Genomic DNA, 17,877 nt, shown 5'->3' on the forward strand with positions numbered 1-17,877 from the left:
TCATTTTGTTTTCATTTGCATTACTGATGCAAGGGCTGGCTTTTTTATTTAAACAAAGTTTTGTTTTGTTTAATTACCCCACATAAGCTATTACATATGTGATGATCAACAAAGCTGCACTGGGTGACAGCGCCAAGTTATCAGGCAGGCTCACTCACTAGACAAGTGGCTCTCTCACACACTGGCATTGTAGGGTGTGATGCAAATTTGTTTCTGAGCAGAAGTACAAATCACTGCATTTCCACTAAGATGTAAGCTCCTTGAGATGAGCGACTCTTTCTGTTTTGTTGCTAGCCCTAGAACAGGGCCTAGTGCTCGGAAGATAATAATTGAATGCAATTCTCTGGCCTTCATGGAGAGCAATGCAGGGTGTCCCACAACATTGGAGGCTGTGGCTCTCAGGGTCAGCTGAGGACTGACTGACGCCAGTGCTATGAATGTCAAAGCTTGAATGGCAAGGGACAGCCAAGAGCCCTCTCCTGGGGACCTCACCTGCATCAGTTCTCTTTCTGCAGAGTGGAGAGAGAATCCCAGGGTCCTGACCTTGACTGGCATTCCTTAGGGGGGTCTTAGTTTCTGATCTGAGGGAGGAACTTAGGTAACTTCACACCAGCATTTTGAGAGGCACGTGGTATAGTGAGAGCTGAATCTCTGTAACTAGGTGACTTAAAACCATTCGTGGAATTTTGCCGTTCTGCCTTCTTCTGACTGCCCCAGGGGCTGCATAGCTCCTCCCTCCCACCCCCAAGGTGGTGGAGGGATCAGGCCAAGGTTGAAGTCATTGGCAGAGCCGAAGCCAGGCTGCCTGTGGTGGGGCCCAGCTCATCTCCACCCCATCGCCCCGCTTGTGTCCTGGTACTATTTTGGCTTATGGTGTGTGGTTTCAGCTTTTGGGCCAGCTTTTAATCACAACACAGTCCCATCTTTTAAGGGTTGAGTGACCTCCCAGAGAGAAAACTGCTGAAGAGAAGATTGTCCTCAAACATTGAGGCCTTCTCTTCCTTCTAAGAGTCTTATTTTAAAGGTAATTCAAGAGGGGAACAGTGGAAGCTCCAGATTTAGGGCAAGAGAAGAATCTGGGGGAAGGGTGTTTGTGTGTGTGTGTGTGTGTGTGTGTGTGTGTGTGTGTGTGTGTGTGTATGGGGTGGGTGGGTAGCTGGGTGGCCGTGGGCCACGGGCAGGGAGGTGGCAATTCACACAAAGTGGTCCCAGCTGCCCCTGGCTTACAGGCTAATCCCGGCTCTGCACCAGCCTGTCATTCAGGGTGTGCTGCTGTCATTAGTGGTTGAACATTTCTGAAAGTATTCTCTCTCAACTCTGACAACACGCCCCTTTGGGGAAGGGAGGGAGGGGCTAGGAGAGTAATGGGACCCATCCTGTTGTCACGCCCAGCTGCTCTGCAGAGGGACAAGGAGCCCAGGACTTAGAAGGAATCACAGGCCTGTCAGAGCCCGTGCGTGTGACACAACGAGTGTCGCATTTTCTATGCTGCCCCCCGACCCCCTGCCCTGTGGCCTGCTGCGCCCAGAGGGGTGAGCCCTCTGCTGTGGGCTGTGAGTACAAAATCACAGAGACTTTTTTACTTTTGTCCTTTTTTTTTTTTTAAATTAATTAATTTATTTTTGGCTGCACTGGGTCTTTGTTGCTGCGTGCGGGCTTTCTCTAGTTGCAGCGAGCGGGGCCTACTCTTTGCTGCAGTGCACGGGCTTCTCATTGCAGTGGCTTCTCTTGTTGCGGAGCATGGGCTCTAGGCACGCGGGCTTCAGTAGTTGTGTCATGCGGGCTCAGTATTTGTGGCTTGCGGGCTGTAGAGCGCAGGCTCAGTAGCTGTGGCGCATGGGCTTAGTTGCTCCACGGCATGTGGGATCTTCCCGGACCAAGGCTCGAACCTGTGTTCCCTGCCTTGGCAGGCGGATTCTTAACCACTGCGCCACCAGGGAAGCCCTTCTTTTGTCCTTTTAAGGGGATTTCTTGTCTGAAATAAACCTTCTATTAACCAATTTGATCTCTCTCAAGCTCTCTGCCCTCAACACATATACGCACATTCACCAGTGGCCAATGACCATCTTTCCCTTTGGAACAGTCTGCACTCATTCTGCTTTCGAAGAGGACTCATGGTGAAATGCTCAATATTAATATTCCTTCCCATGGAGTGGGGACTCTGAGATATTTTTCTTGACTGAGGTGTGATTGACAGCTTTCATTTATGAAATTAGCTCAGGGAAAAATAAGACGGAAAAAGAGAGTCCAAATTAAATCTTTATTTCCACAGCTCAGTCGTACTCTCTCTATCCATTTTTAAGTGCCACGCAGCCTTAGGTACAAAGGACTCTAGGGTTTGCTATGTTTCTTTTTCTTCTTCTTTTTTTTTCTTTTTTGTAGTTTTGGCCCCAAGAAAAAACTTTTTTTTTTCTTTTTAAATAATTGTGTTTCTTCCTTGCTCAAAAGTAGACATGCTTAATGAAGAAAATCAGAAAAACCCAGAAAAGCACAAAAGGAAACACTAAAGGCATCCATATTCCCAACGTCCAAAGATAATCACTGTTAACATTTTGGTTTATACTCATCTTGTTGGAGAAGGTAGTCAGTGGGGGCACTTCTTATTCCTCTAGGAATCTGAGTTTGTTGTGCTGTAAGTTTGTCCCAACATACTGGACCAAAATGTCTCACCAGCAGAGATGTTCTGGTGGGTATGGAGCCTCCCAGTGGGGGGAGCTTTCTTTCTTCCTTCCTTTCTTCCTTCCTTTCTTTCTTCCTTCCTTTCTTCCTTCCTTTCTTTCTTCCTTTCTTTCTTCCTTTCTTTTTTTCTTTCATTCTTTTTTCTTTCTTTCTTTCTTATTGTTGCTGTTTATTTTTAAAAAAAATTTTATTGGGGTATAGTTGATTTACAAAGTTGTGTTAGTTTCAGGTGTACAGCAAAGTGAATCTGTTATACATATATGTACTCTTTTTTTTTTTTTAAAGATTTTTGATGTGGACCATTTTAAAAGTCTTTATTGAATTTCTTACAATATTGTTTCTGTATTATGTTTGGTTTTTTGGTCCCGAGGCGTGTGGGATCTTAGCTCCCTGACCAGGGATCGAACCTGCACCCCCTGCATTGGAAGGTGAAGTCTTAACCACTGGACCACGAGGGAAGTCCCTATCCACTCTTTTTTAGATTCTTTTCCCATATAGGCCATTACAGGGTATTGAGTTGAGTTCCCTGTGCTATTATACGGTAGGTCCTTATTAGTTATCTATTTTATATATAGTAGTGTGTATGTGTCAATCCCAGTCTTCCAATTTATCCCTTCCCCTGCTTATCCCCTGGTAACTATAAGTTTATTTTCTACATTTGTGACTATTTCTGGGAGCTTTCTGTTAGAGGTCTTCGTCTCGCCATTGACCAAATGACCAATGAATAACCTGGAAGGGATTCAGCTTAAGTCCAGGCTTCCCACCCCCAGCCTCCAACCAGAGAGAATGGGCTCTTGACCTTAGAGCACCTGGATTCGAGTCTTTGCTCCATTGCTCACTTTCTCGGTGTCTGTTTTCACCTGTAAAATGAGCATAATAATATAGTAAGCCACCTCTAGCGTTGCCAGGTTAAATGAGATAATATATGCGAAGTGCACAGTACACCACAGGTACCTGGAACATAATATTCCAGCTCAATGAATATTAAATTCTTCCATAGTCATTGTTTTCACGTTTCTTGTTGGTGGTATTGTCACTGCCCCGAGTCCCGTGGTTGTAAATTGTTCTCTGGATCTCTGTTTCTCTGCCTGGAGAGGGGTGGTCTTTTCTTCACTGGGTAGTACTTAAATCATCTCACTGTTGAAAAGTAGTATATAATGAGTAGGAAGTAGAATAACCTCCTTTGACAAAACTGAGAAAGGCAGGGAAGCTTAGACATTTCCATCAAGTGAACAAAATCAAGCTACCACAGGACCGTGAGAACGTGTACTGCCTGTTGCCTTGTGTCCTCCGAAGATGTTAGATCGAGCCTCTGCTGCTGTATTCCACCATTTTCCTTGCGGTACAGATCCCTCTCTGCATTTGTTCCTCATTTACTTGCATGGATGTTGAATCACCTTTCCTAGATAAAACATGTCAACATACACATTGGTTGAAGTTGTCTAATGCCCCTTGACTTTTATTCCCAAGGCAAGCATGTTTCTAGCCATAGAGAATATGGATTTGGATAAGTTTTGGGCTCTTTTTTGGCCAATGGGAGAAACATGTCATCTGTAGCCTGTGCAGTGATTCTTGTTTATTTCTTACATCCAAGCCCAATAAAAATAATGTGATGGTCACGGGATATTTTGCCAGTTATTTCAGATGTGGGGGAAATTCACTCTGGATTTGTTCACTTCAAATGGAAAAGTTTACCGAAAGTTGCCTTCTGTGCTTTTACCAAGAAGGAAGCTTACATGGGTCTCTCCATTCAGGGCCAGCTTCTGTCGAGTCAAAGACCAGAAGGACGATTATGGGGCTTATTTCCCATAAATAGCAAGAGAGGGAATACAGTGACTTAGGTGGGGCACACCTCTGTCTTTTTCACAGTGACTTATATCTGTCTGCTTTATATTTTGAACCCCCAGGACACACAGACATTCAGGTGGTTCAGCCAGAACAGCAACTGGTGAGCAGAGCCCCGGTGCTAGCAGCCGGCAGCATCAGCCCCTCAAGAACCCAAGCCACAGTGGCTCGGCCAATGGCACAGGTGAGTGACAGCGCAGAGCACCAGCCCAGACTAAGCATGGCCTCTAACTTGTTCTCACATGGAGTCGGGGCCCTGCCCGCTGTGTCGGGATGCAGGGTGGGCGAGAGAAGACTCCCACACTAAGATGGAATTTGAATCCATCAGTCTTTCCGTGACCCGTCTTCTTTTCTCTCTGGCATCGTGTGTACAGCCAAGGTTATTCTCCACATGACTGTGCTCGTCTGAGATCTTCCTTCGTACAGAAATGAAAAGTATTGATATTTAAATTCATTTCTTATCAACATTGGATTTCTTTGCGAGGGGGGCGATATCTTACTTACACATGACACGTTTTTTCATTTCCTTGATTTAAGGGACTAATCAGACTAGGGAGAAAGAAGACTAAGTATTGTTGTGAAGAGCTGGCTTAGAGAAGATGGCAGCACTGTTGAGCAGGTTGGGATGCCGGACCAGGAGCAAAACCCAGCTGCCACTGAGGGGCCTCCTGTGGCTGTTCCACTGAGAGTATTTGGTCCATTTGAGAGCAGATAGCGCTTCCACATCCACATGGAACCTCTCTGCACTTGATCCTGCTTCCCCATAAGTGGGAAGAGAAGGACCTATTTCAGAACAAATCCATTTTCGTTGTGTTCTCCTTCTGTCTCATCCAGACAGTGTTGAATTTAAAAGGGGGAGGGACCAAAAAAAAGGTTTTTTTCCTAAACATCTTTTTTTTTTTTTTTTTAAACATCTTTATTGGGGTATAATTGCTTTACAATGGTGTGTTAGTTTCTGCTTTACAACAAAGTGAATCAGCTATACATATACATATGTTCCCATATGTCTTCACTCTTGCGTCTCCCTCCCTCCCACTCTCCCCATCCCACCCTTCCAGGCTGTCCCAAAGCACCGAGCTAATATCCCTGTGCCTTGCGGCTGCTTCCCCCCAGCTATCTACCTTACTACGTTTGTTAGTGTGTATATGTCCATGACTCTCTCTCGCCCTGTCAAAACTCACCCTTCCCCCTCCCCATATCCTTAAGTCCGTTCTCCAGTAGGTCTGCGTCTTTATTCCTATCTTACCCCTAGGTTCTTCATGACATTTTTTTCCCTTAAATTCCATATATATGTGTTAGCATACGGTATTTGTCTTTTTCTTTCTGACTTACTTCACTCTGTATGACAGATTCTAGGTCTATCCATCTCATTACAAATAGCTCAATTTCATTTCTTTTTAAGGCTGAGTAATATTCCATTGTGTATATGTGCCACATCTTCTTTATCCATTCATCCGATGATGGGCGCTTAGGTTGTTTCCATGTCCTGGCTATTGTAAATAGAGCTGCAATGAACATTTTGGTACATGACTCTCTTTGAATTTTGGTTTTCTCAGGGTATATTCCAAGTAGTGGGATTGCTGGGTCATATGGTAATTCTATTTGTAGTTTTTTAAGGAACCTCCATACTGTTCTCCACAGTGGCTGAACCAATTCACATTCCCACCAGCAGTGCAAGAGTGTCCCCTTTTCTCCACACCCTCTCCAGCATTTATTGTTTCTAGATTTTTTGATGATGGCCATTCTGACTGGTGTGAGATGATATCTCATTGTAGTTTTGATTTGCATTTCTCTAATGATTAATGATGTTGAGCATTCTTTCATGTGTTTGTTGGCATTCTGTATATCTTCTTTGGAGAAATGTCTATTTAGGTCTTCTGCCCATTTTTGGATGGGGTTGTTTGTTTTTTTGTTATTGAGCTGCATGAGCTGCTTGTAAATTTTGGAGATTAATCCTTTGTCAGTTGCTTCATTTGCAAATGTTTTCTCCCATTCTGAGGGTTGTCTTTTGGTCTTGGTTATGGTTTCCTTTGCTGTGCAAAAGCTTTGAAGTTTCATTAGGTCCCATTTGTTTATTTTTGTTTTTATTTCCATTACTCTAGGAGGTGGGTCAGAAAGGATCTTGCTGTGATTTATGTCATAGAGTGTTCTTCCTATGTTTTCTTCTAAGAGTTTGATAGTTTCTGGCCTTACATTTAGGTCTTTAATCCATTTTGAGCTTATTTTTGTGTATGGTGTTAGGGAGTGATCTAATTTCATACTTTTACATGTACCTGTCCAGTTTTCCCAGCACCATTTATTGAAGAGGCCGTCCTTTCTCCACTGTACATTCCTGCCTCCTTTATCAAAGATAAGGTGTCCATATGTGCGTGGGTTTATCTCTGGGCTTTCTATCCTGTTCCACTGATCTATCTTTCTGTTTTTGTGCCAGTACCATACTGTCTTGATTACTGTTGCTTTGTAATATAGTCTGAAGTCAGGGAGCCTGATTCCTCCAGCTCCTTTTTTCGTTCTAAAGATTGCTTTGGCTATTCGGGGTCTTTTGTGTTTCCATACAAATTGCGAAATTTTTTGTTCTAGTTCTGTGAAAAATGCCAGTGGTAGTTTGATAGGGATTGCATTGAATCTGTAGATTGCTTTGGGTAGTAGAGTCATTTTCACAATGTTGATTCTTCCCATCCAAGAACATGGTATATCTCTCCATCTATTTGTATCATCTTTAATTTCTTTCATCAGTGTCTTATAATTTTCTGCATACAGGTCTTTCGTATCCTTAGGTAGGTTTATTCCTAGATATTTTATTCTTTTTGTTGCAATGGTAAATGGGAGTGTTTTCTTGATTTCACTTTCAGATTTTTCATCATTAGTATATAGGAATGCCAGAGATTTCTGTGCATTAATTTTGTATCCTGCTACTTTACCAAATTCATTGATTAGCTCTAGTAGTTTTCTGGTAGCATCTTTAGGATTCTCTATGTATAGTATCATGTCATCTGCAAACAGTGACAGCTTTACTTCTTCTTTTCCGATTTGGATTCCTTTTATTTCCTTTTCTTCTCTGATTGCTGTGGCTAAAACTTCCAAAACTATGTTGAATAAGAGTGGTGAGAGTGGGCAACCTTGTCTTGTTCCTGATCTTAGTGGAAATGCTTTCAGTTTTTCACCATTGAGGATGATGTTTGCTGTGGGCTTGTCATATATGGCTTTTATTATGTTTAGGAAAGTTCCCTCTATGCCTACTTTCTGGAGGGTTTTTATCATAAATGGGTGTTGAATTTTGTCGAAAGCTTTCTCTGCATCTATTGAGATGATCATATGGTTTTTCTCCTTCAATTTGTTAATATAGTTTATCACATTGATAGATTTGCGTATATTGAAGAATCCTTGCATTCCTGGAATAAACCCCACTTGATCATGGTGTATGATCCTTTTAATGTGCTGTTGGATTCTGTTTGCTAGTATTTTGTTGAGGATTTTTGCATCTATGTTCATCAGTGATATTGGCCTGTAGTTTTCTTTCTTTGTGACATCCTTGTCTGGTTTTGGTATCAAGGTGATGGTGGCTTCGTAGAAGGAATTTGGGAGTGTTCCTCCCTCTGCTATATTTTGGAAGAGTTTGAGAAGGATAGGTGTTAGCTCTTCTCTAAACGTTTGATAGAATTCACCTGTGAAGCCATCTGGTCCTGGGCTTTTGTTTGTTGGAAGGTTTTTAATCACAGTTTCAATTTCAGTGCTTGTGATTGGTCTGTTCATATTTTCTATTTCTTCCTGATTCAGTCTTGGCAGGTTGTGCATTTCTAAGAATTTGTCCATTTCTTCCAGATTGTCCATTTTATTGGCATAGAGTTGCTTGTAGTAATCTCTCATGATTTTTTTTATTTCTGCAGTGTCAGTTGTTACTTCTCCTTTTTCATTTCTAATTCTATTGATTTGAGTCTTCTCCCTTTTTTTCTTGATGAGTCTGGCTAGTGGTTTATCTATTTTGTTTATCTTCTCAAAGAACCAGCTTTTAGTTTTATTGATCTTTGCTATCGTTTCCTTCATTTCTTTTTCATTTATTTCTGATCTGATTTTTATGATTTCTTTCCTTCTGCTAGCTTTGGGGTTTTTTTGTTCTTCTTTCTCTAATTGCTTGAGGTGCAAGGTTAGGTTGTTTATTTGAGATGTTTCCTGCTTCTTAAGGTGGGCTTGTATTGCTATAAACTTCCCCCTTAGAACTGCTTTTGCTGCATCCCATAGGTTTTGGGTCGTTGTGTCTCCATTGTCATTTGTTTCTAGGTATTTTTTTATTTCCTCTTTGATTTCTTCAGTGATCACTTCATTATTAAGTAGTGTATTGTTTAGCCTCCATGTGTTTGTATTTTTTACAGATCTTTTCCTGTAATTGATATCTAGTCTCATGGCGTTGTGGTCGGAAAAGATACTTGATACAATTTCAGTTTTCTTAAATTTACCAAGGCTTGATTTGTGACCCAAGATATGATCTATCCTGGAGAATGTTCCATGAGCACTTGAGAAAAATGTGTATTCTGTTGTTTTTGGATGGAGTGTCCTATAAATATCAATTAAGTCCATCTTGTTTAATGTATCATTTAAAGCTTGTGTTTCCTTATTTATTTTCATTTTGGATGATCTGTCCATGGGTGAAAGTGGGGTGTTAAAGTCCCCTACTATGAATGTGTTACTGTCAATCTCCCCTTTTATGGTTGTTAGTATTTGCCTTATGTATTGAGGTGCTCCTATGTTGGGTGCATAAATATTTACAATTGTTATATCTTCTTCTTGGATCGATCCCTTGATCATTATGTAGTGTCCTTCTTTGTCCCTTTTAATAGTCCTTATTTTAAAGTCTATTTTGTCTGATATGAGAATTGCTACTCCAGCTTTCTTTTGGTTTCCATTTGCATGGAATATCTTTTTCCATCCCCTTACTTTCAGTCTGTATGTGTCTCTAGTTCTGAAGTGGGTCTCTTGTAGACAGCATATATAAGGGTCTTGTTTTTGTATCCATTCAGCCAATCTGTGTCTTTTGGTGGGAGCATTTAGTCCATTTACATTTAAGGTAATTATTGATATGTATGTTCCTATTTCCATTTTATATATTGTTTTGGGTTCGCTACTATAGGTCATTTCCTTCTCTTGTGTTTCGTGTCTAGAGAAGTTCCTTTAGCATTTGTTGTAAAGCTGGTTTGGTGGTGCTGAACTCTCTCAGCTTTTGCTTGTCTGTAAAGGTTTTAATTTCTCCATCAAATGTGAATGAGATCCTTGCTGGGTAGAGTAGTCTTGGTTTCAGGCTATTCTCCTTCATCACTTTCAGTATGTCCTGCCACTCCCTTCTGGCTTGTAGGGTTTCTGCTGAGAGATCAGCTGTTAACCTTATGGGGATTCCCTTGTGTGTTATTTGTTGTTTTTCCCTTGCTGCTTTTAATATGCTTTCTTTGTATTTAATTTTTGACAGTTTGATTAATATGTGTCTTGGCGTGTTTCTCCTTGTATTTATCCTGTATGGGACCCTCTGTGCTTCCTGGACTTGATTAACTATTTCCTTTCCCATATTAGGGAAGTTTTCAACTATAATCTCTTCAAATATTTTCTCAGTCCCTTTCTTTCTTTCTTCTTCTTCTGGAACCCCTATAATTCGAATGTTGGTGCGTTTCATGTTGTCCCAGAGGTCTCTGAGACTGTCCTCAGTTCTTTTCATTCTTTTTTCTTTATTCTGCTCTGCAGTAGTTATTTCCACTACTTTATCTTCCAGGTCACTTATCCGTTCTTCTGCCTCAGTTATTCTGCTACTGATCCTATCTAGAGTGATTTTAATTTCATTTATTGCATTGTTCATCGTTGCTTGTTTCATCTTTAGTTCTTGTAGGTCCTTGTTAACTGTTTCTTGCATTTTGTCCATTCTACTTCCAAGATTTCGGATCATCCTTACTATCATTATTCTGAATTCTTTTTCAGGTAGATTGCCTATTTCCTCTTCATTTGTTAGGTCTGGTGGGTTTTTATCTTGCTCCTTCATCTGCTGTGTGTTTTTCTGTCTTCTCATTTTGCTTATCTTACTGTGTTTGGGGTCTCCTTTTTGCAGGCTGCAGGTTCGTAGTTCCCGTTGTTTTTGATGTCTGTCTCCAGTGGCTAAGGTTGTTTCAGTGGGTTGTGTAGGCTTCCTGGTGGAGGGGACTAGTGCCTGTGTTGTGCTGGATGAGGCTGGATCTTGTCTCTCTAGTGGGCAGGTTCACGTCTGGTGGTGTGTTTTGGGGTGTCTGTGGCCTTATTATGATTTTAGGCAGCCTCTCTGCTAATGGGTGGGGTTGTGTTCCTGTTTTGCTAGTTGTTTGGCATAGGTTGTCCAGCACTATGGCTTGCTGGTCGTTGAGTGAAGCTGGGTGCTGGTGTTAAGATGGAGGTCTCTGGGAGATTTCCACCGTTTAATATTATGTGGAGCTGGGAGGTCTCTTGTTGACCAGTGTCCTGAAGTTGGCTCTCCTACCTCAGAGGCAGAGCCCTGACTCCTGGCTGGAGCACCAAGAGCCTTTCATCCACACAGCTCAGAATAAAAGGGAGAAAAAGTAGGGAGAATTAGTAGAAGTATGAGTAAAGAAAGAGGGAAAGGAGGAAAGGAAGGAAGGAAGAAAGAAGCAAAGAAGGAAGGAAAGGAGGGAGGGAGGGAGGAAGGAAGGAAGGAGGGAAAGAAGGAAAAAAAGACAGAAAGAAAGATGATACAGTAAAAATAAAATAAAGTATAATATAGTTATTGAATTAAAAAATATTTAGAAAAAAAAAAAAAAAGGGACGGATAGAACCTTAGGACAAATGTTGGAAGCAAAGCTATACAGAGAAAATCTTACACAGAAGCATACACATACACCTTCACAAAAAGAGGTAAAGGGGGAAAAATCATAAATCCTGCTCCCTGAGACCACCTCCTCAATTTGGGGTGATTCGTTGTCTAAAGGAGGGAGGGAAGGAAGGAAAGAAAGAAAGAACGAAGGTAAAGTATAATAAAGTTATTACAATTAAACTTAATTATTAAGAAAAAGAATTTTTAAAAAAAAGTCATGGACGGATATAGCCCTAGGACAAATGGTGGAAGCTAGAGTATACAGACTAGATGTCACACAGAAGCATACACGTACACATTCACAAAAAGAGGAAAAGGGAAAAAAATCATAGATCTCGCTCCTAAATTCCACCTCTTCAATTTGGGATCATTCCTTGTCTATTCAGGTATTCCACAGATGCAGGGTATATCAAGTTGATTGTGGAGCTTTAATCCGCTGCTTCTGTGGCTGCTGGGAGAGATTTCCCTTTCTCTTCTTTGTTCTCACAGCTCACAGGAGCTCAGCTTTGGATTTGGCCCTGCCTCTTGCGTGTAGGTCGCTGGAGGGCGTCTGTTTTTTCGCTCAGACAGGACGGGGTTAAAGGAGCCGCTGATTCGGGGCCTCCGGCTCACTCAGGCCGGGGGTTGGGGGATGGGGGAAGGAGGGGCACTGCGTGCGGGGCCGGCCTGCGGCGGCAGAGGCAGCGTGACGTTGCGGCAGAGGCCGGCGTGACGTTGCACCAGCCTGAGGCCCGCCGTGCGCTGTCCCGGGGAAGTTGTCCCTGGATCCCGGGAACCTGGCAGTGGCGGGCTGCACAGGCTCCGCGGAAGAGGGGTGTGGAGAGTGACCTGTGCTCGCACACAGGCCCCTTGGTGGCGGCAGCAGCAGCCTTAGCGTCTCCCGCCCGGCTCTTGGGTCCGCGGTTTTAGCCGCGGCTCGCGCCCGTCTCTGGGGTTTGCGCTTTCAGCCGCGGCTCGCGCCCGTCTCGGGGGCTCGCGCCCTCAGCCGCGGCTCGCGCCCGTCTCTGGGGTTCGCGCTTTTAGCCGCGGCTCGCGCCCGTCTCTGGAGTTCCTTTAAGCAGCGCTCTTAAACCCCTCTCCTCGCGCACCAGGAAACAAAGAGGGAAGAAAAAGTCTCTTGCCTCTTCGGCCGGTGCAGGCTTTTCCCCGAACTCCCTCCCGGCTAGTCGTGGTGCACTAACCCCTTCAGGCTATGTTCAAGCCGCCAACCCCAGTCCTCTCCCTGAGCTCCGTCCAAAACCAAAACCCGAGCCTCAGCTCGCAGCCCCGCCCGCCCCGGCGGGTGAGCAGACAAGCCTCTCGGGTTGGTGAGTGCTGGTCGGCACCGATCGTCTGTGCAGGAATCTCCCCGCTTTGCCCTCCGCACCCGTCGCTGTGCACTACTCCGCGGTCCCGAAACTCCCCCCTCTGCCTCCCGCAGTCTCCGCCCGCGGAGGGGCTTCCTAGTGTGTGGAAACTTTTCCTCCTTCACAGCTCCCTCCCACTGGTGCAGGTGCCGTCCTTATTCTTTTGTCTCTGTTTTTTCTTTTGCCCTACCCAGTTACGTGGGGAGTTTCTTGCCTTTTGGGAGGTCTGAGGTCTTCTGCCAGCCTTCAGTAGGAGTTCTGTAGGAGTTGTTCCACGTGTGGATGTATTTCTGGTGTATCCGTGGGGAGGAAGGCGATCTCCGCGTCTTACTCTTCCGCCATCTTCAAGGTCCCCCCCCTAAACATCTTGAAGATTGTCATATCTTTTGTGACTGCTGGTCATTTGGTAATTTGTCTTAATTTGGGGCAGTTGGGAAGGGACACGGGTGTTTGCTTTGGTAAGCTGTAGGTGGGGGAAATGCAGGTGTTTAAATCAGTAAGAGACACTGAAATAATTTTGTAGATGCTCGTGATAGCAGAGGTGTGGCAGGAAGGACGGGAAGTTCAGAGCAGCACAGCTTCTTCACATAAGCGTTACCATGGTACTGTTCCTGCCCTTTGTGTGACAAACTTATTGAGCAGGAGAAGTCGATTGGGGTTACTTTCTAATGACTTTTAGTTCTCTTGCAGCACTGCATGAGGGCTGCAGAGCCCCTTTGATAGCTCAGGGTGCTCGGCTGTACTGTCGTCTGCGGCAGACTGCAGGGTGGAGTGGCCTGCGTCCCGCAAGGCTCACTGTGTGTGCAGTGGCCTGACTTTCTCCCTGGAGTTTGGGACCCGCCTGCAGGAATTGAGTTAGTGAGCTCGCCCCGAGGCTTGAGGACGAGGGTGAGCTGGAGGTGAGGGGCATAAGTGGTAGCTGTCTCAGCCTGCCTGATGCTCCTTTGCCAGCCACAGTGTGCAAGTGCTGGAACTGCCAGTTACAGAAGCCAGGGGTGGCCTGGCTTCCCGTTTGTGTGGTGGGGACAGCGAGGTGGGGGCCGTGGACTGTGTTACAGAATACTGTATGCAGCTCCGCGAGCACCAGTAAACATGTTTCTCTTAAGCAAATAAGTCACTTGTGGGAATTCCCTGGTGGTCCAGTGGTTAGGACTTGGCTCTTTCACTGCCAGGGCCCAGGTTAAACCCCTGGTCCGGGAACTAAGATCCCACAAGCCATGTGACGTGATGAAATAAAAAAGCCACTCATAGATGAGGGCCGGTGTTCACAAACGGGCAAGGGGAACTGGCTTTGGAACCAGTTGTTTCCTGGATGCCACAGGCGTGATACCAGCCACTTTGTTCCTCCAGGGGCCTGCATCGTTGTGATGCTGGTCTCCCCCAGCCATCTCTGCTTGTCTTACAAAAACTATGGGTAGGACTTCCCGGGTTGTCCTGTGGTTGGGACTGCACGCCTCCAATGCAGGGGGCGCAGCTTCGATCCCGAGCTGGGGAACTAAGATCCCACATGCTGTGTGGCACAGCCAAACCCCCCCCCCCCCAAAAAATAACCCCAAAAAACACCTGTGGGTAAATTGCCTTTCTGTGGTGATGGTCTTTGAGTAACTCTCCTTGGACATTTAAACAGGTCTGTGTTTCCCCTACTCTTATTTTTAGGTACCTTTGTGTATTGTCCTTATCTCCAGGAACATTATGTATTTCAGCAGATGAGGCACATGCCAGCCACGTCTTCCAAAAGCCACGCCTTCCAAAAGCCCCAAACTGCCTTGGAGATGTCTTATGGTGCTGTGTCTGAATGCCCAAACTGTTCCCAAACATGTCTGTGAAGGACAGTCATTGAATGTTAGGGATTTCTGCCTGTTAAAATACAGGCCTTGGCCCCTATCTTGTTTCCTTTCTGCTCTGAGGACGGTTCACATTTGGCTCACAGCCAGCCTGGACTTTGTAGCCTTTTTAATGTCTATCCAAGGGGTACAGAAAGATCTCACCTTTCCTTTGGGGAGCAGACAGAAGTGCCCCTCTTTGGTAGCGTAAAACTAGAAGGGGGTTGAGGCACTGATTGAGGACATCTCCATCCCTGTATGGACATACAGGTATATGGACATCTCCATATACCGCTGTTCGAACTGCTAGGACCAGTTCCAAAATGGTGGTGGTAGAGAGCCGTGCTTCCAGGAAACATTTCCAGAGACATACAAGATTTATTTAGCAAGCCGTTTTGGCTGTGCTCTGCAGCTATGCGTGAAAAAGACATTTGGGGCAAAGATGGAGCTGACTTCCAGGTGTTTTTTTCACATCACAACTGTAAAGTATCCGTTTTTATAAAAAGAAAATGAATGGCGGTCTGTCTGTATAAATATTGTATCTCTGAGTTTTAGAAGTGGTGGAATCAAGGACTAGGCTAATGGTATAGCACTTTATAGAGACTTGTGTGCAATGATTTACTTTCTAATTTTTTCTTGAAAACTTTACCCGCCCCCCCCCCCCCGAAAAAAAATTACATCTCTCACTCATTCCTCCCTTAAATGTGATTTCCATGCCTGTAAGGTGGGGAGTCACATTGACTGCAGTCAGATTCTGCCCCCGGTGTATAGCACGTGTGTAAGACCCAGGGACTAGTTGGGCCTTAGTTTTCTCATTAATAAAATTAGGACAAGATTATATATCTCATAGCGTTGTTATAAGGAATAAATTATATAAAACATGTAGCATGTCTAGCACAGTGCCTGGGACATAGTAAGCTCTCAGTTAGCTTTTGTCTTTAAGAATAATTTCATATGGTTATAATTATGCAGCGTGAATAGATATTCTTTTTTCCATTTCATTATTTTTGTTATACGTGTTCATGTATCAGTGGTCTTCTTGTTTACCTTTTTTTAGTGGCCTCATACTATTTCACAGTTAATATGCCATAACTCATATAACCATTTTGCAGTCCTTGTGTATTTCCCTTTTGTAAAACAAAATCCTGATGCAAACATTCTTTGCATACAACTTTGTTTCTTCCAGAATGGAGTTCTTGAGTCAAAGGATGCAAATTTAAAAAATCTAAAGTGTGTTACCAGAGTGCCTTCCAAAAGGTTTGAAATAATCATACATCCCAAGGCACTGTAAAATTTTCCTCATGGCATATGAGGTTTATTTTTCCCTTGACCTTGTAAATACTGGTTTGTCATTTTGCTAACAGGTATTGGGTGCCACCTCATCCTTTAACCTCATTGCATTTCTACAATTATCAGTTGCTTTTCTCTTAAGCGACTTTTTTCATGGTGTTCAGTTATTTGTCTCATGGAGTTATAGATATTTATTTTAGAGATTTATATAGTCTAAGTACAGGTTTTTAATAAAATTGTGGTAAAATGCGCATAACATAAAATTTACCATATAAACCATTTTTAAGTGTATGATTCAGTAGCATTGAGTACATTCACAGTGTCGTGCAACTTTACCACTATCCATTTCCAGAACCTTTTCATCATCCCAAACTGAAACTCTGTACCTTTTACACAAAAACATTCTCCCTTCCTCCTACCCCCCAGCCCCAGCCCCTGGTAACCTTCGTTCTGCTTTATGTCTGTATGAATTTGCTTATTCTAGGTACCTTTTGTCCCTGGCTTATTTCACTTAGCATAATGTTTTCAAGATTCATCCACGTTGTAGCATGGGTCAGGGTTTCACTCCTTTTTCAGGCTGAATAATATTCTTTTGTATGTTTTTACCATGTTTAATTTATCCATTCATCTGTTGATAGACATTTGGGTTGTGTCCACTCCTTGGCTATTGTGAATGCTGCTGTGAACATGGGTGTCCAAGTATCTGTTTGAGTGTGTTCTTTCCATTCTTTTGGCTGTATACCTTGGAGTAGAGTTGATGGGTCATAGGGTAATTCTATGTTTAGCGTTTGAGGAACCCTCGAACTGTTTTCCAGAACAGCTGTACTGTCTTTTCCCACCAGCAGTGAATGAGCATTCCAATTTTTTAATATCCTTGCCAACACTTGTTTTTTTCTAGTTGTTTTGTTTTGTTTTGTTTTGTTTTTCCCATACTAGCCGTCCTAATGGGTGTGAAGTATCTAGGTACAAGTTTTATCTGTTATTTGTATGATTATAAGTTTTCCCCCTATATCATTGTTTTGCCTTTTGTCTCATTTTCTATGGTTTTTGTAGCAAAGGAGTTAAAAACTTAAAAAAAATTGTTCCTGAGCATTTTTTTAATATTTATAATTTTAACTTTTGCTTCAGTAGTGAAAAGATTCTCTTGTCTCTAGATGGAATAAATATTTTCTGTTTTACTTTTTTTTCATGTTAAAAATATCCCACTGGAAATTATACTGGTTTATCTGTATCTATACATTCATAAATAGAATGAAAGTTGGGTTTCAACTAATTTTTCTCTATAGCAGGGTCCTGTTATCCTGTAAACATTAATTACTTTTTTTCTTTCTGTGGTTTTACTCAGTGTTTATCACTTACTGTATTCTTATATGCAGTGAGTATTCATTTCCGGACTCTGTACTTATCCCATTTATTTCTGGTTTTGAGCCAGTCTTGCGTGATTTTGATTATAGACATGTTATAGGATGTTTTTCTAATGTCTGGAAGGGTTAATCCTACCTTATTGCTTTTTCTCCATGATATTTTTTGATAGTTTATACATTTTCAAAACAAATTTCAGACTTTGAATGCTTAGAAGCGTGGTGGAATGTAAGTGGAAACTGTATGAATCTACATATTGAGCAAGGAAAGATTGAACTTTCCCATCAGGTGACATGGTATGGCTTTATCCATTTTTAAGTTTTTCTTCTTTTTTCCATCTAATTTAATTGCTTTTAAAAATATAATCCTCACCCACCCTGTGTCATACTAATTATGAAATATTTTTCTAGTTTTGGTCCGCTCCCTCGAAGAGCTGAGTTGATCGATTGCATTGGAAGTCATTGCTTGGGTTTCACGGGTGAGAGATACCGACTGCTTTACCGTGTATCATAAGTTACGAGCTGATCTTCAGTTTAAAAAGCTTCCATTGTTGGCAGTCGCCTTCTCCATGCCCGAGTGAGGGGGCTGAAAAGACCTGTGTGTCCAGTGAGAGTCTGTGCTACACCACACACACACCTAAAGATCTTGGAACACACAGTGAGCTGGCAGCCTATCTAGGATTAAGAAAAAGAAT

The 17,877-nt window shown here is 43.0% G+C and overlaps 1 protein-coding gene across 2 annotated transcripts in view; it reads left to right on the forward strand.

Annotated features, from left to right (window-relative positions):
- The window catches only part of WWP2 (WW domain containing E3 ubiquitin protein ligase 2), a 151,731-nt gene that overhangs the window by 77,369 nt on the left and 56,485 nt on the right, over window positions 1-17,877 (forward strand). Inside the window, exon 7 of one of the 2 annotated variants that reach the window (XM_032611982.1) lies at window positions 4,587-4,708. In XM_032611982.1, the coding sequence (XP_032467873.1) occupies window positions 4,587-4,708 (122 nt within the window). The remainder of the gene's footprint in view (window positions 1-4,586; window positions 4,709-17,877) is intronic. The other variant, XM_032611984.1, reaches the window with a different exon arrangement.

This window comes from Phocoena sinus, chromosome 19 (genome assembly GCF_008692025.1).
Source record: "Phocoena sinus isolate mPhoSin1 chromosome 19, mPhoSin1.pri, whole genome shotgun sequence".
NCBI classification, from domain to species: domain Eukaryota; kingdom Metazoa; phylum Chordata; class Mammalia; order Artiodactyla; family Phocoenidae; genus Phocoena; species Phocoena sinus.